The 23,837-nt window shown below is 39.1% G+C and overlaps 1 protein-coding gene across 1 annotated transcript; it reads right to left on the bottom strand.

The window, feature by feature from the left end:
- Positions 1 to 9,600: 9,600 nt before the first annotated feature.
- Positions 9,601 to 23,546, bottom strand: tmem276a (transmembrane protein 276a). The gene is made up of 5 exons (XM_079604707.1): positions 22,768 to 23,546; positions 21,345 to 21,458; positions 16,127 to 16,264; positions 10,895 to 13,012; positions 9,601 to 10,386 (listed from the first exon to the last, which is right to left on the bottom strand). Exons 1-4 carry the CDS (start codon positions 23,111 to 23,113, stop codon positions 12,765 to 12,767), a joined length of 846 nt encoding a protein of 281 aa, XP_079460833.1. The 5' UTR covers positions 23,114 to 23,546; the 3' UTR covers positions 9,601 to 10,386; positions 10,895 to 12,764.
- Positions 23,547 to 23,837: the final 291 nt, after the last annotated feature.

Here is a 23,837-nt window from a genome sequence, read left to right as displayed (position 1 = left end):
GGGCCACAAGCAGTGAGCCCCATCCACCAGTGCCCATCACGCATCTGGAACAACACCAGGTCCACTGTTTCATGAATATACTTCATGAGTCCCTTCCGCACCTCCGAAAGAGAAAAAGTTACTTTCTTATTTCACAATAAGCATTTCTAGGCTAAAGCTGCAGACCCAATGACTGTCATAAGCCCTTTGCAAGAACTTTTTCATGGTTATCTAGTTTCTTAGTTTCTTAGTATTTGTGGGCCTTTTCACACCCTCTGTCAGTCTCATCCTTCCCTATCCCTCTATGGCAACTTGAGATCCACTTTCCTGCAGAGCTTAGCTCCAACCCTAATCAAACATGTGAACAAGCTAATCAAGGTCTTCAGGTGTGGCAAGCAGTCGGGAGAGAGAGCCGTGGGAATGGAGCGAGGCCACTGGTGCGAGTGCTAATGAGTGTTAGGCCACCTCGAAGGCCAGAGTCGCCCACCCCTGGTCTAGCCCATACCATTGTCTGTAATGGATCCAGTTCATGACACAGTCTTAGGCACAGCCAGTTCCTGTACCATGTCACAGCTTCTCGCACCATGTTGTTATAGTGAAATTGATGGTGTCCCCAGAATGTGTCTCTGAAATTTCAGCTCATAATACCCCGCAGTATTACTTTGCCAGTAAATTAGAGAAGACAGATGTACTGCTGCAAGGGTCTTTAGTACAGCAGTTGGGGAAATTATGGCAACTTTGACATCATTCTCTCTTCTGACTGCTGTAATTGATCTTTCTATATTTTTTCCTCTTTTAAAAAGTCATGGAAATACTAAGTTTTCCCTACTATGAAGACTTACACTTCTGAGAGCCCCAGGAATTTAAAAAGGGTCCTTTCATTGAAAAACACATATTCAAATAATTATGCCAAAATTATAGATGTAGTAGTATGTCCGTGAAGGTATTTATATAACACAGAGATACCAATAAAAAGCCCTTGAAAAGTACGTTTTCATTGAATACCGCACATACATATTAAATTCAGCCCAAGTGTTCCTAGTTTAAGTAATTTGTCTTTGTCTAAATAAATACCCTCATATTTATCTTGTCTGTTGTCGAGCATTGAATATTTATAACAAGTTTAGTAAGTTCATGAAAGGTCTTGTCAAATCATGTTCAAGTCAAGCTTTCAGTAAAGCAATTTGTGTTCTTGGTAGTGTAGTTTGTTACTTTGCCAATAAATCAGTTGCCCTAGTGTGTGTGTGTGTGTGTGTGTGTGTGTGTGTGTGTGCGCGTGAGTGCGTGCGTGCGTGCGTGCGTGTGTGCGTGTATGTGTGTGTGTGTGTGTGTGTGTGTGTGTGTGTGTGTGTGTGTGTGTGTGTGTGTGTGTGTGTGTGTGTGTGTGTGTGTGTGTGTGTGTGTGTGTGTGTGTGTGTGTGTGTGTGTGATAGTAGGTGCGGGGGTGCTATGATGAGCACCAGCTGCTGTTTGTTTACCAAGGGCAGATTCCAGGAAGACACACTCACACTTTGGCCTTAGGAGCTAATGGCAGTTGCTTACACTACCCCTAAACATAACCCTCAGTTAAACCCTGTTGACATCATTAAATGTATAGTCACACATGATTTGGCTGACTTGTTACCATTTCAAATATTGAGAACCACATCAAATCACATGGGTTTTCAACACACGCACACACACACACACACACACACACACACACGCACACACACACTTACAACTCTGACACAAACTATGTCAACATAGAACAGCTTCAGCCATTTCTAAACTGAACTGTTACGTGTGTTTTATATACTTTCAGTTACTCCATCAGTCATTGTCATATAAACAACATATCCGAGTAGTGTTTTGGGCTAAACGCAAAAGTTCAGACTGTTTTGATAGGGATAAAACACTTCTTTCATGTACACACAGTGTCTGGTGGAGAAACATGTATAAAAGCTTGTTACAGTGTAATTATACATTTAAATACTGAGTAATAACAATTAACTACATGTATTTAGGATTAGGGTTTGGTTTAGTGTTAGTTGCATGTAATTTTGCACAATAGTAATTGCTATAGTAACTACATGTAACGTGTAAGAAGGACACTGTGAAATAACATGTAAAATAAAAATACATTTTAAAGAAATCTGATACGTGATAATACTTTCCTATGAGGTATTTAGTATTTAGTGAAGTGTTGAAAAAATATAGGGCGGTCTGAAGTTTGGCACGCTGAGACAGAGTTGATCCTGATCGCCTTCTTCCTCTGTGCGTCTCACCTCTGAGTCCCTTTTCCCCAAGTGGGACCCCAGTCCAAACACAATCCCCATCCGGCCCTGCCTGATCCAGCCTCCAGGCGCTCTGCACACCAGCTCCAAACCACAACCACTATAGCTTCATTATCCAGGTTACGGATAATGAAACATTTTATATGAAGTTAAATGCATAAGTGCATTTTTATGAGCACTGCTCACTGGAGAAAGTTTGTGTGGAATTCTTCAGTGTGTGGCGCTTGTATGAAGGAGTACTAGGGCTTGAGTGATACTTCAAATTGAGTATCTTGTTGAGGAGAGGTTTGCTGTTATTTTTCTAGGTGATCTGACTTATGATTTCTGCCTGAAAGACAATAAAAGTTGGAGAATACATACAATAATACAATAATATTTTGAAGCTGAGCAATATATAATCTGGTACTCTTTTAGTGTACTTAAAATTTTCAAAAGTATATTTTCAAAAGTAAAAAAAAAAAAAAGTAAAAAAAAAAGTAAGATATTGTAAATATTCCAGATATAATATTAATGAAATAAAAGATTTAAAACATTTTTTAAAGATTTAATGAAAAAAATGCACTTTGTGATGATGTTTTACTTTGTTTTTACACTTGGTATTTATTTGAAACAGTGGCTAAACTAATGAAAAAAAGCTTCAAGCCCAGACATTTCCAAGCAGCACAGCAGTAATGAATTTATGAACATCTTTACTTACAAGATTGATAATATTAGGTAGAAAATTATATGCAACCGTCTACAGTATTGCATCAGGCAGTGTAGTCTCCCTGACGAAAAATTATATTCATTTATTCCAATAGGAGAGGAAGAATTTTCTAAACTCGTTAAATCATCTAAATCGACAACATGTACCGGTATGTTAGACCCTAAACCATAGGTTAATAACTAATGTAAATAGAAACAATCTATTTACTTTGAAGAACAATTTAAACCATTATGTATTAATAATATATAGTATATATAATAAATAAAGTGCACGTTAATCTGCCGCGCATTGCACAGAGACACGAAAGGCTGAAGATCCAAATGCAGTAGTTTATCAAAAGGGTAATCCACAATTTAAGTCAGAACAGGCAAAGGTCATACACAAACACACAATACACACATTAACTGAGTATATGGCGGAGGCAGACGGGGAAATACAAGGAAAATCAAAAGAACAGGACACTGGAGATTAGAATTGCAGTGAAGCCGAGTCACAAACGAGACTTAGCAATGAATGACTGAATTAACCAGGCTTATAAAGTGTGAGCTAAACTAGCTAATGACACACAGGTGGAAGAAATCAGGGGTAATGAGTGTGGGCAATGGGTTATGGGAAATGTAGTTTATGAGGGAATACTAATATTCCGGGGCGGAGTGCCCTCTAGTGAACAACCAGGACACTCTAGATGGTGATCATCGCACTATATTACAGGTGTATATCATGACATACACTATATTGCATATAGGACACTTCATTGATTATGACATACACAATATTAATGATCTATTAACTACTATTATAACATGAACTGTTTTAGCAATGCAATAACCCAACTTAGTGTCATGGCAGTGACTTTTGCACAGTTCAAGCACCACTCCCATTTTCTTCACAAAATGTTTAGTCTAGATGAGTATTTGGTCAAACAGAACAAATCAGAAACAGGAGGCAATGAATAAACAAACACTTGAATGATATTTCACTCATGCTTTCAGACGTTTTCAGAGTTTTTAGTATCAGAGGACTCATTTTGGGATCCAAATTGACTTTTCAATTTGAAATTGTCATTCTTAACCCTGGGCAAACATTATCCTGGGTCATGTTGTTCCATATTTAAGACGCAAACACCATATTTCATATATTATCCTGGAATGGTAATGGATAGTCAGATTTTGCGATTTTACATTTCTAAACCCTCTGAATTTTCTCATCTTTGTAATTTCATGTTTGCATATTTATGAATTTAATAACACTGATTGGACAAGCACAGCACACGGCGAGCACACAACCTGTTTTATAATAACACTGTGAAAAGGGAACAGAAAATAAAACGTTTCTCAAATACTATTTAGATTGACACATTGGTCACTGTCAACAACCTTTTACTCACCATTCGGTAAAAACGACAAATAATAAAATACTTCAAGCTTTATTTTGTACCCTATTTGTTGAAGGCTCCAGACATCTACTGAACCAAGAGTTTCATGCAATTTGTACAAAGTTAGATGTCAGACATCTGTGCAAACACACGGACGTGGATTCTCTCTTGTTTCTGCTTCAGATTCCAGCATATGAAGAATGTAAGATGCTGTGTTAGCAAACCGTTCTTCCAAGGAGTTTTACTGAAACCGATATTCACATCCTGGCCTGAAAAAACACTGAAGCATTCACAGCATGAATCTCTTATTTTTTCCTGATTTTCCAATTTTCCTAAACAATACAGTCTTTTTACGTCAAGTTTATGACGCAAATATGGATATGGAGAGTTGATTTGGAAAATCTGAATGTTTACCACAGTACAAAAGACAGATCTGCCCTTTCTAGACGTGAGCGGTGACTCAGACTCATAAAAGACCTGACAAATGATTTTCTAAAACAAAATGTTCCACATTTTACCCACAGACAACTAGAAAAAAGAAGATTTGAACTCTGGATATGTGTGCCTTCAACGGGCCAATCAGAAAAAAATATTCAAATAAGAACTTTGTTTTACCACATGAGAAGAGCACAATTTTGCTAAACCGCTGCACAATGAAATTATTCTTAGTCAAGCAATATTTTTTGAATGAACTGTTTTTAGTTTAGTTTGAATCCAAAGAACGCTTCGCTTGGATGAGGCAAATCTCCTGGGAGGAGTTGATCTCAGGAACCCAAAGTAAAGTTCATGACTTATGTTTCCTCAGGCACTGAAATACAAGCTTTACAAATCCTAAAAATAATCATTACTGTGCACGAAAGTAGGAGTCTGACTCTGGTGTATTGCAGTTAGTAGAATACGTTTTAAACATCTTGTGCTGTGTGATGTGTTCTATGTACAATTTTATACAGAATGAACTGGGTATTTGTCAAGTCAAGTCACCTTTATTTGTATAGGGTTTTTTACATACAGTATACTGTATAGCAGCTTACAGAGATAACAGGAAAATAGTGCAACAAAGTTTGTTTCTGCTGTAGCAGATCTAAGAAAATAGTGCATAGTCCAGCTTAAAGGATTAGTTTACTTTTCTAGACTAGACCTTTTCAACGTAATTGCGTATTACGTGACGTCACGAACGCGCATCACAGAACAGAGCAAGACGAGCATTTGTGCTTATAAAACTTAAACTTTTTTATTTATTTTTGAAATGGCCGAGCGTTTCGCTAGATAAGACCCTTATTCATCGTCTGGTGTCGTTTAAAGCCATTTGAAGCGGCGCTGAAACTGTCATCTGGACCTTGAACCGTTTGGGGCCCATTGAAGTCCATTATATGGAGAAATGTGTTCATCAAAAACCTTAATTTCTTTTCGACTGAAGAAAGAAAGACGTGGACATCTTGGATGACATCGGGGTGAGTAAATTATCAGCAAAAGTTTTTTTTAAAAAGTGAACTAATCCTTTAAGTAAACTCAGTGATGGTTCATTTTTGTTGTAAAAACGTTATTCATTTAGTTCATTTATATACAGCCGCTTTGGAGAAAACAGTGAAGTCATCGTCCAGCTCAGTTCAGTTCTCATCAATGCAGGCAGATCAATAATTTTGTTGAATGTTAAATGTCCCCAACTAAGCAAGCCAAAAGCCAAAGGCGACAGAAGGAACCAAAACTCATCAGTGACAGAATGGAGAAAAAAACCTTGTGAGAAACCAGACTCAGTCGGGGCCAGTTCTCCTCTGGCCAATGAACCAACAGTGTATGATTATGATTCGGACAGCTTTATAGGTCAGATTGGATTGGAACAATCAGAATATTATCCAGTTCCATCTGGTTGAAGATCACGCCGGTATGGAGACGGGTTTGTTGAGGATCGTGTCCATGAGGACTTCACAGGGGAGAGTTGACATAATCTCTGCTGACACTTCAGGGATTTGTGTTTGCACTTAAAATAGGAGTAGTTCTGCAGACCGTCATCTAAAACCAGGATTATGCCATATATAAGAGTTGTGTGGTGTGAGTTCATGGCTTGTGAGTGTATTGATTTGCCACTATGCAGGGAGAGTTGATTTGATGATCATACTTATTTTTTTTTCTTTCTTTTTTTTTATGAAATATCATACATCATTTTTTATTGACATTCTGCCTGTTCTGAAGATGTGGAGCTGCTAGACCACCTTGAGCTTTATTTATTTATTTGCAGTGTTTGCAAACTCATTTTAGAAACGTATCAAATTAGCTTTGAGTTAGATCATCTTCTATTGTTTTTAATAGTTTAAAGGGGGGGTACAATGGTGTTTCATATATTCAGAGTTGTTTACAGTGTTAAAGAGATGGATTCTCATGCTAATAATGGCCAAAGTTTGAAAAGTTATTTTGAACGAAATAGAATTTTTTCTATCGTAGATCTAATGACGTAGACCAGAGTGGAACTCCTTATATGAGCATTGCTCTCGGAAAAGCGCGTTCACGCACACGTCGACCAGAGGAGAGAAAGGCCGCGCTCATCGACGCGCTACTACCGGAAATCATCATCAGCAGGGCTAAATAGGAATGGTTGATGTCAAGAATGTCTCCAAAAAAGTGTGTTTTGGGATGTGAGGGAAAGTTGACCTTGTTCAGCTTCCCAAAGAACCCAGTGTTACTGGAACAGTGGATGCAGTTTGTATGTTGTGGATGCTCCCGCTTGACTCTATAGCTCCGCCCATGCCCAGAATCAAGGACCTCGGCTTTTTCCGGATAGAATCGGAAAGCTGTATTTTTATTTTATAAATATGATGAAACTAAAGACTTTTTGGAGATATGAAGGACGCACTATTACTCTATAGGTACTCAAGATGAACATGAGATTGACTGAAACTAAGTATTTTACCCCCCCTTTAAAATTGAGGTTAAGTCGGAGAGGTTCTGGGATATGATTATTATTACTAATGTAATATTATTTATTGTGAAGGGGGTGTCCATGCTAGTGTCATGTGACTTCATATTCAATGGCAAGATTGTTGATTTGGTCCAGGTTAAGGCGTAGTCTGATATGGCAGAATTATTTCTGTTAGTGATGTTTTGGGATTTTGTATGAAGAGTAATAAGTCATCAGCGTCGAGAGAAACGTTATGATTGGTGTTATTATCATCCTGTCTTCCTGCAGCTTGAGGCTCTATAAATAGAGTGAAGAGTAATGGCCATCCTTGACTCGTCCCTCGCTGAAGCTGGAATGGGGATGATATGATGCCATTCGCTATGACAGATTGATAGTTTTGTATTTTGTATATGTATTTTGACCCAGTTTCCCAGTGTGTCTGATTAGTTATTCAATTCACCAGTCGTCTCGTAGATGAACTCATTAGTCCCTGTGTATGTAAGCCCTGTGTCCTGATCGGTTCCTTGTCCTGTCTCCGTTAATGTTAAGATGTGTTATGTCTGTTTTCCTAAAAGTTTTCCTGTGAGTTTTGTGGATTAAAGATTGTTTCTGTGAATTACTCGTCTTTGTGCGCTTAATACTATTACCACCTGTGACACTTGTGAGGTATTATATAATATTTGAATCAAGTGAATAAACGAGTTTCCAAAACCAACAGTTTTATAAAGTACCAATTAACTTTATCAAAAGCCTTTTCTGCGTCCAATGATATATTATTATTATCTCTCTGATGAATAAATGGAGGAGTGACGACAGTGCAAGATGAGAGAGGACCAGGCCTGGGGCATTTACGTTATGTTATTTTTATGTGTGTGAGGCAGTCGTCCGTGAGGGGCTGCCGCTTTACTGTCATTTTGTGTTTTTATTTTTTATTATTAAAGTGTTTAAACGTTCACGCCTCCTGACCAAGTGCACAAGCTGGCAAAAAAGTCAAGGACAGCATCCATGTGAGTTTTATGGCATTGAATGGAGCCCTCGCCCCTTCGACTCCACCTGGCTCCCTCGTTCCTCCGCCTCCACCTGGCATCCCTGTCCATTCGGCTCGTCCTGGGACCTTCGTCCTTGCGGCTTCACTAGGTTCCCTCGTCCCTCCAACTCCACCAGGCTCCCTCGTCCCTCCGACTCCACCTGGCTCCCTCGTTCCTCCACCTGGCACCCCTGTCCATTCGGCTCCTCCTGGGACCTTCGTCCTTGCGGCTTCACCAGGTTCCCTCATCCCTCCAACTCCACCTGGCTCCCTCGTCCCTCCGGCTTCACCAGGTTCAGAAAAATCAGATTTCAAACCGTGTTTTTGAGACTGTCTTTGGTTCACTGCAGTTTTAAAGAGAAAATACTCAGCAATGGTGTCGACTTATGAATCTACACGTGGTTTGTCTTAAAGCATATTGAAAACACCACACAGACATATAAACAACATTACAAACTTGATTTTCACCTCAGGGGGACTTTAACATTAGCCTGGTCCTACCACACTCTCGTACATCTCATTTGTACAGAGAGTCTGGCCTCTCTCCATTGACAAGCGTTAACTTCCTTGTAGGCGGGTACTCTGTTGAAGTTTAAAACTATTGGATCTGCCCAGAGCCACTCTGGATCTGCCATAACCAATCGCTAACGTTTGGTCGTGAGTCTCGTGACGTATGTCAACTCAAACTAGCGCACGACCTCAACGTCATCGTTCTCAACCACTCCCTCTGTTCGCTGATTGGACTGGTAAAAAATGTATCGGAGAAAACCCAAGAATACACCACAATCCCAAACGTAGAACTGAAGGAAAATGAAAATTGAGCGTAGGTACGTAGGAGGGCGGAGCCAGGCTACTTTAACATGTAATCATTTAGTGGTATGTGCAGATATGAACTGTGAATAGTCACCAAAATGTCATCCTGTAAACATGAAATGTGTGATAACGGTTTGCTAACCATACCTGCTTTTTTATTATTATTATTATTATTATGTAAATTTGACTTTTAACACTGTACATTTTCAAACTATCCTAGAATTCTCAAATGTGTCCTGCTCTTTATGAAATGTTTATGTTTAGTCCTTTTAAATATATTTTCACTTGGTTTAAGAACATTAATGGAAATATGATTATAAGCAGTCATTAAAAGTTAAAAGGCTGCAGAACATTACAACCACAGAGAGAAATCATTTAATTTGTGGTCTCATTAACTGTGTTTTATGTACCCGGCCAGAAAATATACTGGAATAAAAATTCCCACCCACACAATGTTCAAAACTCACGGGCATTATGACTGAACATTGTTTCATAAATTAAAAACAACAAAAGTGAATCACTTAGTTACCAATGAATGATGAATCAGGATCATTTTATTAGAAAAACAATTTTCATAAATCATATCATAATTTTAAAACAAACTATGTCCACACTAATTTCTCTTAACACTGCTTTTCAAAAGACTCCTCGATAATGAGGTTGAGCACAAAGAGAGGATTCATTTTCACATATGGACTCCAAAATTCACTTTGCTTGTGCTATTCGACATTTTCAGTTTAAAAAAAAAAAACATTTAAAGGAAGACACTGAGGACAAAAGTAGTTATTTGTGCCTTGATCTGTTGTTTTCTTTACTACATAGCAGGCAAAGCCAAAACACTGAACAGTTTATTAAATGAAAATATTAATCTGTCATTCTCTGAGACATTTCCACTCTGTTAAGTCCATTGAGAGACATAAACAGGAGGAAAGGAGGAGAGAAACAGATGGGAAAAGCAAAAGACGCAATCATTAAGACAGAGAGAGACAGACAGAAAAAAGATATCAACATAATTACAAGCAAAGAGTAAAAGACAGAAAGAGAGCACCATTGGAGACGCAAATCTTCAGTAAAATATCAGCTATGTACCAGAGAAGATGTCTGTCTGTCTGTCTGCCTGTCTGTCTGTCTGTCTGTCTGTCTGCCTGCCTGTATGTCTGCCTGTCTGTCTGCCTGTCTGTCTGCCTGTTTGTCTGTCTGCCTGCCTGCCTGTATGTCTGCCTGTCTGTCTGTCTGCCTGTCTGTCTGTCTGTCTGTCTGTCTGTCTGTCTGCTTGCCTGCCTGCCTGTCTGTCTGTCTGCTTGCCTGCCTGTCTGTCTGTCTGCCTGTCTGTCTTTCTGTATGTATGTCTGCCTGCATGTCTGTCTGTCTGCCTGTGTATCTGTCTGTCTGTCTGTCTGTCTGTCTGCCTGTCTGTCTGCCTGTCTGTCTGTCTGCCTGCCTGTATGTCTGCCTGTCTGTCTGTCTGCCTGCCTGTGTGTCTGCCTGCCTGTCTGTCTGTCTGTCTGTCTGCCTGTCTGTCTGTCTGCATGTATGTCTGCCTGCATGTCTGTCTGCCTGTGTATCTGTCTGTCTGTATGTCTGTCTGTATGTCTGTCTGTCTGTCTGCATGCCTGTATGTCTGCCTGTCTGTCTGCCTGTCTGTCTGTCTGTCTGTCTGCCTGTTTGTCTGTCTGCCTGTATGTCTGCCTGTCTGTCTGTCTGTCTGTCTGCCTGTCTGTCTGTCTGCCTGTCTGCCTGCCTGTATGTCTGCCTGTCTGTCTGTCTGCCTGCCTGTGTGTCTGTCTGTCTGTCTGTCTGCCTGTCTGTCTGCATGTATGTCTGCCTGCATGTCTGTCTGTCTGTCTGCCTGTGTATCTGTCTGTCTGTATGTCTGTCTGTCTGTCTGTCTGCCTGCCTGTATGTCTGCCTGTCTGTCTGTCTGTCTGTCTGTCTGTCTGCCTGTTTGTCTGTCTGCCTGCCTGTATGTCTGCCTGTCTGTCTGTCTGTCTGTCTGCCTGTCTGTCTGTCTGTCTGTCTGCCTGTATGTCTGTCTGCCTGTCTGTCTGTCTGTCTGCCTGTCTGTCTGCCTGTATGTCTGCCTGTCTGTCTGTCTGTCTGCCTGTCTGTCTGTCTGCCTGTGTGTCTGTCTGCCTGTCTGTCTGTGTTTAGTTTAGTCTAATCAGTATTTTTTTCATAGTTTTCCAGTAAAAACATCTATATATCCTTAAAAACAATATAAATGTACTTGTCACCTGGGTTATCCCTTGTGAAATAGAAGTTCACTTTAGCAAACTATTACTGTAAATGGGGGAAACTAATTATGGAAATAATATGTTTTAAAATATTATACTTGAGTGTGAACTAAATGTAATGTTATTTGGACACTTAATTGCATGTTATTGATAGTTATAGTAAATTGAAATACATTTTGATGTAATTTATATTGAAACTTGTGTAATGTATTTGAATATATTTGTAACTACATTGTAATGATGAAGGTGCAGTTTAGCAGCCTAGAAATCTAGACGTACCCTAGCGGCAGAACATTTTATTTTGCAGCCAGTGTCGTCTAGAAACTCCGTTGGCTTGCGAACTGGAAAAACCAAACTCTAGTCAGGCCAATCACATCGAGTATAGAGTCGGTGGGCGGGCTTAACATAATGACGGTAGAGTTGCAACGGTTCCGCATGAATCCCCTGCTACTGTTTATACCTGGCTAAACAAAGAAGATAGCGATGCTAGCGAACAGCGGTCTTTCCAATCGGCTCTGGCCGTGACTCTGGAAGACTTGGAGTTAAGCTTTTCTTTGAGAAAAGAACAAAAAACGGCCAAAGAAGAAAAAAATTCTTAAAAAAGGAAGATGTGTTCGGACTACGTCACCTTCTTCGTTGCTCTGGTTGGTTGTAGCGCTAGACAACCGTTTATCCCGCCCCTCGGATTGAGCCCGGCCAATGGCGAGTTCCCAGACCTAACATCTTGATGTGGGTCTGGCTTGTCAGGCTAGCAGTTTAGTGCATTTCCATTATATTAACTTAAAATGTAATATCAAATTGCACACAACAGTTAAATTAAAATTATAATTCTGTACATGTGCTTTGTATGTTAGTCAACATCAAAATAAGTGTACTTTTTTAAAACATGACAAAAGATTAACACAATGATTCAAAATGTACTTTAAAGTAAAACTTTTTTCAACATTATCACAAAGTTTACTTTTTAAAAATGTACTTAAGTGTGTAAAGAATCAGTCAGTCATGAAAGTGCATTTTTAGTACACTTGAGTGGCCTTTTATTTTATTAATATTATTATGCCTGCAAGTACAGATTGTAAAAATATACTTTTAAGATTTGAAGTACACTACAAGTGCACATTCAATACAATTAAGTGCACTTCTTTTTAACAAGGGATACCTTAGCAATTGTAAGGTATAGTTTTTTTTCTGGAAAATAAGACGATAATACTGATTACGATTTTTTTTTTTTTTTTTTTGCAGTGCAGTTTTTTCCTTCAGGCGCCAGTGTGTTTAGCTCAGCTCTGGATCATTGTTTATTCCCTTCCTGGTATAGAAGTCTTGCAGTGTATCTGCACTATGTCTGCTGTGTATGTGACTGTTTATTTGCCATTGCTCTCTGATATGTAAAGACACTTGTCTGCATCAGAATGACATGTCTGTGCTAACGTATCTGCGCGTATGGTGGGAGTGTGTCGAGCGTCACACCATGCCGTTCTCCTGTCGTGGTTTGTGTGTGGTGGGGGTCTGGGGACTGTGCAGAGAGGGCGCTAGTGTGCACAGAAAGCCAGCCAGCAGCGTCAGACCCAGACCGCCCCAGGCGCTGAACATGGACCAGCCGTACCCATGACTGATGTCCTCCGGCAGGCCGTACAGGTAGCGCGGGTACCGCGAGAGCTCGAAATTAATACCAGCCACACATGTGCACAAGGAAATGATGCAGCAGGTGCCTGTCACAATCACACACAAAACAACACAGTGAGTTTATAACAACAACATGAACAGAACCAGACAAAAAGATTGCTTTAGCTCGCCAAATTGTCCATATTATCTTCAGTTAAAGGCACAATATGCAGGATTTCAGTTTTTGTCAAACAGCGACCTCTAGAGTCGCTGTGAAGTACTTGAATTTAACGTTACTGTCGTAAACAGCACTCACGCAGAGCCGCCTCTGTACTCGCGGCCTTTGGTTTTATTTGTTCAGTTTGACTCATGCTCCTTAGCCAGTGCACAAAGGAACAAAAAATGTTTTATAAAGAGCTCATGCTCACCAAAGCTGAATTTAAAAAAAATAAAAAATACAGTAAAACTTAATAAGTAATATTGTGAAATAGTATTACAATTTAAAATCTTATTTGAAAATGTAATTTATTCCTGTGATGTCAAAATCATTACTTCAGTGTCACATGACCCTTCAGAAATATGAAAACAGTTTGCTGCTTAATATTTTGGAAACTATGATAAATTTTTTCATAATTCTTTGATTAATAAAAAATTCAAAAGAACAGCATTTATTTAAAAAACAAATATTTTGTAACATTACACATGTTTTAATGTCACCTTTGATAACTTTAATGCATCCTTACTGAAAAAAAAGTCTGACTAACCAACACATTTTTGAACGGCAGTGTAACGTTACATTCAGTATGTTATTATTTATTGCAATATAAACACTGGAGTGATCAACAAGATATCTCTTCATTTACCATTCGAAGACGGAGCAACTTTCTGCTCTTATGTTTACTCCGTGCACTGTCAAGGTCTTCATCATTTGTCGTGGTAACGATCTTTGCAGCAATTATTTTACCGCAAATACTGCATCGCGCTGTTGGCATCGAGCCTGGAGAAATGTAGCCACACTTTTGATCGACTTTTCCACATCGTTAAGGTATTATGTGTGTGTGCTCGCGTCTCATATGAATATGTGCGCGGAGAGTTTGTGTGTGTACTCGCGTCTCATTGAGTATGTGCGCGAGTTTGTGTGTGCTCACGTCTCATATAAGTATGTGCGCGGAGAGTTCTCGTCTCGTGTGTGTAGAGTTTGCGTGTATGTGCGTGAGTGACTTTATGTGTGTCGTTGTGCATTTCATATGTATTTGTTTGAGCACTGACGTTGATGAGTTAACTCCTAAGGTATCGAAATCTGGAACCGAACAACAACATTTTCTTCATCGACTCTGCCATGATTCACGTCTGAAAAGTATGCTAGTGTCTTCCAAAGAGGCTGCTTCATATGTTGTTGATGTGTGTGACGCCGTACCGTAAAGCAAGTTGTGATTCTCGTGAGATTTGGCGGGGCACCACCTCTCAAACTTGCATTGCAGGTTTTGCCAGCGGCGTCCAGCTTTGTTATCGTCTTAATTTACCATCGAAATGATTTCGAAGCAGTTATATGAAGGTACAAATGTTGCATAGTGTGCCTTTAACTCTTTCCTAATAACGATATTTTCCATAATTGATGATAAAACACTTCCCAGCCGTTGACAAGTTATTCCGGCAATCCATTTTTTTTTCACTGTGGGGGCGCTGTTACGAATCTTCTGACATAGTACAGAAATTCAGGATTCAAAAACAAGAGAAGAAGAAAATCTGAGTAAACCAGATGGGCTGAACCCGAAATCGCCCCCTTAACCCTCATTCACTATTCCCCATGTTTGTCCACTAATACAGTTCGCTTGAAGGAGTGAATGAAAACGAGTGAGCAAATTCGGACATCCGTTGAGCGTACTTCGGTTGTACACTCGTTATTACAGTGCATTGTGGGATTGAATAAGTGCACTCAAAAACGTCCACTATGGTTTTGGACACCACTATAGATGGCTGTCCCCTCAAATAACGCCCTATTCGAGGGTATAGGGGGGGCGATTTCGGACTCGGCCCAGGACTGTGTTTGAATTTTTTATGCCCTTCCCTCGTTAATTTGACGAAGTTGAACGCACTTGAAAATGGCGGCGAAGATTTCCCAGAGGGGAAGTGCTTAGGAAGTTCGTAAGTGTATGTTGAAAAGTGGAGTTAAACGAAGCCCAGAAGCGGGTGGTTGCAGGATGGCAGACGAAGATGAAGAATAAAGTTCAAATACGAACTTTAATGAGGATAATACAAATAATAATCAGACAGGCATGATAATGTAGACCGAACACTGAAGGACTGTGAGCGAAGAACTTACACGACACGTCTCCGCGTTAACAATAAAAACGCGAATCTCTGAAGACGGTGACGTCATGTACATGCGTATTTCACATGCGTATTACGTGTTCAGTCTACAGTGTTTCATCGCCATCTACTGGCCTGGCAGCAGAATACAGCGTTTTTAGTCATTTTCACGGATCCATGTGAATGAGGATCGTTTTGACAATGGTGTCGTCAGTACGTGGAAAACTCAAAGAAAAAAAACGTCTCTGTTTTGAGCATATCGTTGTCATGTAAACGTACCCTTAGTGATTCAAACAAGATAATGAATGACATTCACCTGAACAGAATGAACTTATAACAGTAACCATAGAAACAAAGGAGTGGCGGGAACAACACAGGAACACATGATGTGAATGAAATGATAACGAAGACAAGCTGAACATACTAACTGTGACAGAGACGGGGTGATGGAGGGATGCTGAAAAACGTCGGCTACTTATATATAGGCCTACTCTCGTGCTGAATGGATGAATCATTGTCCTCCCGAACTTTGTTAATAAAACACCATTTGAAATAAAAGATAGAACATTTTATTTTTGTTTGTTTGTTTGTTTCAATGCAGATGCTCTGTTCTTTCTTCTGATACATTCTTTATTTACATATTCAAACAACAAAATACTCTGGAGGCCATGGAAGTTTTGTGAATGTAATCGAAAATATTGCTGGCTGGCAACTTAAAGATAAAACGCTGGCGAGTTAATTCAACACAATGGAAATGAAAAAGTCAAGTTGACACACAGAAACACTGCATACTGTGCACAGTGCACATACTACACTTATGCCATTCCAAACGTGCCACTCTTCTTCTCTCAGTAACACGCTGCCACCTAGTGGTCGTCTGTGCCGTTACACAAGACCCGAGTGAGTCTCACCTCCCATCAGGAAGAGCAGTCCGGCTACATACTGCATCAGCTCGTTGTGCTTCCAGCAGCCCAGCAATCCAACCATCCAGCCAAACACAATGATGGATACAGCCATGCCGATAAACCCTGCAGTCATCCGCTGCAAATCTGCAGGAGAAACAGAGAGATTAAGGATCCGATAGTGAAAAAGAAGTACGCTTAATTACTGAATGTGAGCGTTTACAGTAGGCCACTTCTAATCTTGTATAGAAGTATATTTTCACTCGCCTCGCAGATAATATAATATTAATCAAATAAAAGGCCACTCAAGACCACTTTCATGGCATTTCTTACAAAACTTAAGGACACTTTAAGTGCAGTTTGTAATAATGTCAAATGATTAAATATATATATACATAAATGTACATATACATAAGTCATTATGGCTTTATAATTGTTTGTTGTACACTTATTTTGATGTGTTGGCTTACATAATACAGCACATGTAAAGCGCAAGATTATAATCTGTAGTGTGTTGAAAGTTGATATATATTTAAATGTGCTAAATTACAACTTCATGTAACACTTTATTTTAAATAAAGACCCTATTCCTAACCCTAACCCTACAGTAAGTACATGTTGTTAATTATCATTAATCAGGGCTTAAATGTATAATTACACTGTAAAGGAAACTTAAAGTAAAGTGGGTTAAACTTGCATTTAAGCCCTGATTAATGATAATTAATAACATGTACTTTTGATTAGGTTTGGTTTAGGGTTAGTTGCATGTATGCACAATGTATAGTCATTTTTAAAGTGCAATTCACATGCAATTAAGTGTCTGAAAACATTCAGATCACACCTGTGTATATTCTTTTCAAGTACATTATTTCCATAATACGTAGTCTTTATGTATATAAATAAATAAATTCTAAAGTGTACTTTTTCACAAGGGATACATTCAGAAGACATGACGACATTGCAGATACATCCCCAAATCCATAAAAGTTGGGACATTTTGTAAAATGCAATACAATCAGGAATCTGTGATTTGTTAAAGTTTTCACTGAACAACCTAATTGTATTTGAACAAGTTTTGTTTGTGATGGCTCCAACACACTCCACAAGAGTCGGGACAGAGGCATGTTCACCACTGCGTCACGTCACCTTTCCTTTTAATTACACTGTTTAATCACTTGGGAATTGAGGATACTAATTCTTGCAGTTTTGCAAGTGGAATTTTTGCCCAATTTTCGGTCATGGCTCATCACACATGTTCAGTAAGAGACAGATCTGGTCTACAGGCACGTCTCTTCTGTGGTGCGTTGTGTGTAGAAACCACTGTTGAGCATGTGCATCTATACGCCTCCACATTAATGCTTCCTTCACACATGAGCAAGTCACCCATGATGAACCCCATTGTCACAGTGTTGGTTTGTGTTCCCTGGGTGTCCACCAGAGGTCCTCTTCCCCACGGTGTCATCCACATTATGAACTGTATTCCCCACAATCCTTGTCTGTACCCATATCATTGCACTCAGCTGTTCCCCATTATCATTGTTAGTTCTGTGTTATATACCCTGCCTGTTTAGTGTTTGTTACGGAGTCCTTGTCGTTTATCACACCACTTCTGATACCCTGGGTTGCCAGTATGTTCTTGTATTTGGATTTCCTAATGGATTACGACCTATTGCCTGGACTGGATGTATGACTACGGATTTCCCCAATAAAAATACTGCGCTTGGATCTTCCCTGTCTGCTTGAGTGTGGATCGTGACACCCACACCAGGACAGATGCTTTTACATCGGTCGCTGATGAAAGTCTGGATGGTCCATTTCGTCTTTGGGACTGAGAACTTGATGTCTGTTTTTCCCCCAAACAAGCAGAAATGTGGACTCATTTGACCGTGGCACATATTTTCACTGTGTTTTGGATCATCTGAGATGAGCTCGGGCCCGGAGAACTCACCCTAACCTTCTCCTTGTGTTCCAGAGATTCAAGTGATGATGCAGCGGCAGATTGTGTTCAGTGACAACGGTTTTCCGAAGTACTCCTGAGCACATGTGGCTGTGTTTAACACAGTAGCATTTAGAAATGTGATTTTTGAACTGTTTGACAACTCTCTTCTGATATTTGGCATAAAGTGCTGAGTCATGACCCGTCTTTGCTTGCAAACACAGATGCTCTTTTGTTGGCTGCAACACACTGCAAAAACAAAAGTTGTGACAGAAGCAAAACAAAAGTAAAAAGCTGCTCTAAAGATGCTCTTATACACTCAATCACGATAACCGATTCACCAACGTATTGTGGACTGTTTCAAAAGAGTTTAACTTAAAGCTACAATACGTCATTTTTTTCACCGCTAGGGGTCGCTAACCTCTTACAATCAGGGTTCTTGCAAGTCAAATTTAAGACCTTTTTAAGACATTTTAAGACCATAGAGATTTAAGTTGAAGACCTAATTGCATTAACCAGCAAATAACAAATAAAATTAGCATCAATATGCACTTTTTGTTTACATAAACATTAAAATAATAACATAAAAAAATGATGGCTAGATTTTAAAAGTGTCTTGCAACATAACATGTTATCTACTAACATGTACAAGTTCAAATAAAGTTTTGACAAAAAAGGTTTTATAAAAAGATAAACCTCACGTATTTCAGCCTTTAAATAATTTTTTATAGAATTAATGTGTCAAAAAAAAGATAAATTACTGACATTTACAATGCAGATTAGCTTATCTTTTATTATTAATAGTAAGATTTGGTCAGATTTTCCCGTTGCGTCTGTCGTTGCTATGCAACCATGCACTGCGCTCTCCACAACGACAGTAGCTAGCTAATGGATTTCCACTGATAAACGCTTGCTGTAGCCATTATTAATTTACGGAGAAGAGAAAAACACCTGCAGTGTTTGGGTGCACGGTGCACCCCCATCCTTCATGTTGACTGAGCTTTCAATGTTGTTACGGAAAGGGTGAAGCGGATTGGTTGGTTCTTGTCACACGACCTGCGGTGCGCTTACGAAATTCTTAAAAGTTGCATTTTTTAAAAAAAATCTCGCTCAGCCTGGAAAAAACGTCCGCATTGCTTCTAATATGAGTGCGCTTGCCGCGCACCTAAATTTGAAATAACGAACTTGAGCGCGCAAAAGACGCAATATGTGAACGGCCTCTTTGGTAGCTACCGCCAATCAGGGCACGAACTACTGGAGCTCGCGAGCGACGTGTCGGAGACCCCTGCTACAGCTCCGCTTTGTAGGCTACGACTCGATACTTTTTTGCTACTTTGTAATAACTTTGTGTGGACAGCATTTCAGGAAATCAACGAGGGTAAAACCTTTTTAAGACCTGACTAAATTAAATTTAAGACCTCGGATGAAAATCTGGCCGTTTTTAAGACGTTTTAAGGCCTTAAATTTAAAGTTCAGAATTTTAGACTTTTTAAGACCCCGCGGGAACCCTGTACAATAACAAAGGTGTAGGTTTAGGTTGATGACTCATAAGCGGAATTATGCAACTTGTCGTCATGGCGATGGATCTAATGTGTATGGATGAGTGAATAGATGTTTTTCTCATGACTGTGGTGTGAAGCAGGACACGAGTGCTAATGAGAGACAGATATCAACGCCACACGCGAGTCCCGCGGATATAAAGGAATGAGGAGATTTCATTCAACCGCACTACCCGCAAGTGCAGAATAATACTCACACAGGACAGTTTATTAGATGAATGAAGCTTATGAGGCAACGCAGCGCTGTCTCACTCGCTCTACACTATCACACTTAACTGCACTTGAGTGTGTTAAAGTTATAATGTTATTCTGTGTGTTAGCTTGTCTGTATGAGAATAGAAGTAAGCTAGATCAACATTAGAATAACATACAGATCATATTCTAACATTTCATCTTGTTAAGCTATATAACATTGATTAGTTTTATGTACATTTGCTCACCTGTCTAATAAAGTACATGCAAGAGTCGAGTCGAAGTTAGTCGCGGACGCTAGCTCTCGGCGTCTCGAAAACGCCACGCTGATATTGATCCTCGGTTTATTTCTCCTTTTGTCCTAAAGTCTGCTTGCCATGATCCATAATGTTTGAACGAAACAATAACAGTGTGAGCATGCCGTTAGACTTAACGCAATTGTCCACGTCTGTCGCCATGGTTACTATGGCAGTACGAGCGGAAACCAGGGATAACGTGGATATTACATCATTGACAGGCGACAATGACCAGGGACGAGCCATTATTTAAAATTGGAATTTCTCTGAAATTAAAAATCTTTGGGAACTTTTGGGATATTGTAAGTACAGAACGGCAAGGAATATGTCACACTGTGCAAGTGATTTTTGGATATTTTATTACAAAAATCGTACATATTGTACCTTTAAATATTTTATAAGCTTTTCACTTTTATTTTGCCTCTGTCCCAACTTTATTTTTTGCCGTGTTTTGCAGCCATCAAAATGTGTTTATATTTACAAAATACACTTAAGAGGGTCAGTGAAAATCTTTTATTTGTATTTTTGTCAGTTAAATAAAGGTTCAAGAGACTTAACAAATCACAGATTCTTGCTTTTATTGCATTTTACAAAATGTCCCAGCTTCTCTGCATGTGGGGCTGTATATGCAGAGCAAAATGTTGCTGAATGCTTCTTTTTTAAGGCCGTGTCTTTTGTTTTTGTTTATCATTAACTAAGAGGTTCCGCTAAAAGTTATAAGTGGTCCAAAAATGTTTTACAAATTTGAACATCTGTCAGTTTATTACTGTGATGCTGCTAAAGCTTTTGTATAAAGTGCCATATAAATAAATGATTGACTGCATGGCTTTAAAACACTACAAACTTCAAACTACGTATACCTTCAGACTTCAAACTTTTGAAACTGATTTTAACTTTCTGACCAGACTATATCAAAAATGTAATCTAGTTTGTGTACTGTAAAAACTAGTTTAGTGTATTTATTGTGGTATATATTGATTATTTTTTAAATAAATCCTATATATATATTTAATAGCCACTGCAAAGAGCCACTGCAATTGATAGTTGAAAGCAAAATAACAGATTAGATAAATGATTCAATAAAGATGTGAATTGCAGATGCCTGCAAATGTATTTGTCATTTTAATGATGCTTTAATACACATATTACATGTTCAGAGTGTGATGGTTCATATGCTTGTGAGATTGAAACCTACAGACTTTCAGACTCAAACCTTGCAGTAAACATGACACGGTCTGACTTACGGAGAGCGTGCCATTCGTCTTGTCTGATAGTCTTGGTGATGTTCACTGGCAGATTTCGTGGGATGTTCGCTGAGGAATAGTAATACTTCACCGGCGTGCAGCGTTGAAGCAAACCTGCAGAAATTCACAGACACTTCAGTAATGATAGTGTGAGGGTCACTTGAACACATGTGAGTGTGTGTTTGAATTTTAGAACAGTCACAAGTTGTTTCAACCCAATTTTGGGTCAAATATGGACAAACCCAAACGTTGGGTTAAAAATGTAATTTAAAAAAATGTAACCCAACGGCTGGGTTTGTCCATATTTGACCCAAAATTGGGTTGAAACAACACAGCATTTTTTAATTGAAACCGTCTACACACATTTAAACATGTACATAAACATCCTTTATTTGGATTGTGATCAATAAATGTTCAAACTGGACGTCAAACAACATCAGCACTCTAAAAAATGCTGGGTTAAAAACATCCCAAGTTGGGTTGAAAATGGACAAACCCAGCGAATGGGTTGTTTTAAGTCAGCGGTTGGGTTAAATGTTTGCCCAACCTGCTGGGTAGTTTTATATAACTTAACTATTGTTTGAAAATCACTGTATTTCTTTCTTAAAATGAACCCAGAGTATGTTGAAAATTAACATTTGTTAATCGGTTTAATAAATGAACATTTATTTATAAGTGTAATGAATAATAATTAAACAATAAACATTTAATAAATGATAAATGTGTGTGATTTTTGATTTCCAACCTATTTTTGGGTTCATTTTAAACCAGCCATATGGTAATTTTTAAACAATAATTGGGTTAAATAAAACTGTCCATGCAGCACATTGCACAAACGTTTAACCCAACCGCTGGGTTTGTCCACTTTCAACCCAACTTGGGTTGTTTTTAACCCAGCATTTTTTAGAGTGAGTCAGCCAAGTCCATTTACTCTGATGTCCTGCTAAGGCATCTGCATCTCGTTGCCCTGAAAGATATCATTTATCACATTAAGAAGCTTGTAAATGCATCAATGCATAAAATAATATTTTTTTAAGATTAATTAGAATTAGAATTCTGCTTTTGTTGTTGGAGCTATCAGAAGGAAACTCAAAAGGGAAACAAACGTAACATATCCAAGATGTAGTTAAGAGTGTTTTCCTTTATTTAAAATGGCCTTAGGGTCTCGAGACCTAAAAAAAATAACACGTGTTTTGTCAAACGGATCCCATGCACTGCCCTGACAGACTCCATCTGTTTCTGTGTTTTAGTAGAAATGTGATGAATGTGTGAACATGAGCGTGTGTGTGGTGTTGATGTGAGAGATCAGCACCCTGGATAGCGCCAAACATTCTTCAACACTCTTTCACATGCTCAACACACACACAAACTGGTCAAAATCAACTCGGAATCTGCTCACACAGGGCCTGATCAGCATCATCACCTTTAAAAATCAGATCCTCGTTCTCCAGGTCGAAGCCTTCTCGATGGCATTTCCTCCACAGCCCTGTTGTGGTCGAGTTGTAGCGGCGGCTGCAGCGTGACTCCATGGCGGGCGCAGGGTGCAGGGATTCCCGCAGAGGAGCCGCGTTCGGTCGCATGCGGAGAGGGAGGTTTTGGTTGGAGATATATATGTACCCTGGGTCATTTCTCTTGCTGGCGTATTTTTTGCATCGGTCCCGGTGTTTCCGCGCATCTGTTTCGTACCAGTAGTCCGTGCTGATGGCCATGGTCAAGAGCCAGATGGAACAGAAGGCCAGGAAGAGCCCGGATGCTGTTAATATCCTCATGATGCCCGCGCACAACTGTCACATTTTCCACCGAACCCATATCATCCTAAACCCGACATAACAAGACGATAAATATGGTGTTGGAGCTCTAGACAGACATGTCTGTCCTCTCCTGCTGCTCGTTTTGGAGTCTGGATGAAGGAGAGCCAATGCCGACACTGGAGGCTGCTGATGAAAGCGCTCCGGATTCGTCAGACAACAGCTGTGTTGCCGCTGTCTCCATAACGGATATTCGGGCGAAGCCTGTCGATACGTCAAAAAACAAAAATAAACATATAAATAAATTAAAAACAAAAGGGAAATTATATTAATGGATAAAAATGCAGGCCCATCGAGATTTTTGAAATTAAAACGGTTTTTTTTGTGAATAAAAAAAAAATCTAATTGTCCTCAGCAATTCATTGTAGGCTAAGGCAAAAAAAAAAAAAGGGGGAAGAAAGAAGAGAAACAAGACACCCGGACTGGTCGTATTATCTTCTAACTGTCAGAATATACGCGCTTTTCTTATTTGTTGCTTTTAAAAAACTATGTTTTATTGTAATTATTTTATTATTATTATTATTAGTATAGTAGGCTAGTAGTAGGCCTATTCAAATTTAATTCAATCGATTTTTGATCAAATACATATATTACAAAATTATTTAAAAATAATTAAAAAAAATAAAACATGTAGCCTACTTTTTAAAAAATAAAACAGATTTAGTTTTTATTCCTTAATAAAAAC

Source organism: Phoxinus phoxinus (assembly GCF_949152265.1).
Source record: "Phoxinus phoxinus genome assembly, chromosome: 25".
In the NCBI taxonomy this organism is placed as follows: Eukaryota; Metazoa; Chordata; class Actinopteri; order Cypriniformes; family Leuciscidae; genus Phoxinus; species Phoxinus phoxinus.
Note: the sequence above shows the minus strand (reverse complement) of the source record. Positions and strands in the feature narration are given on the sequence as shown.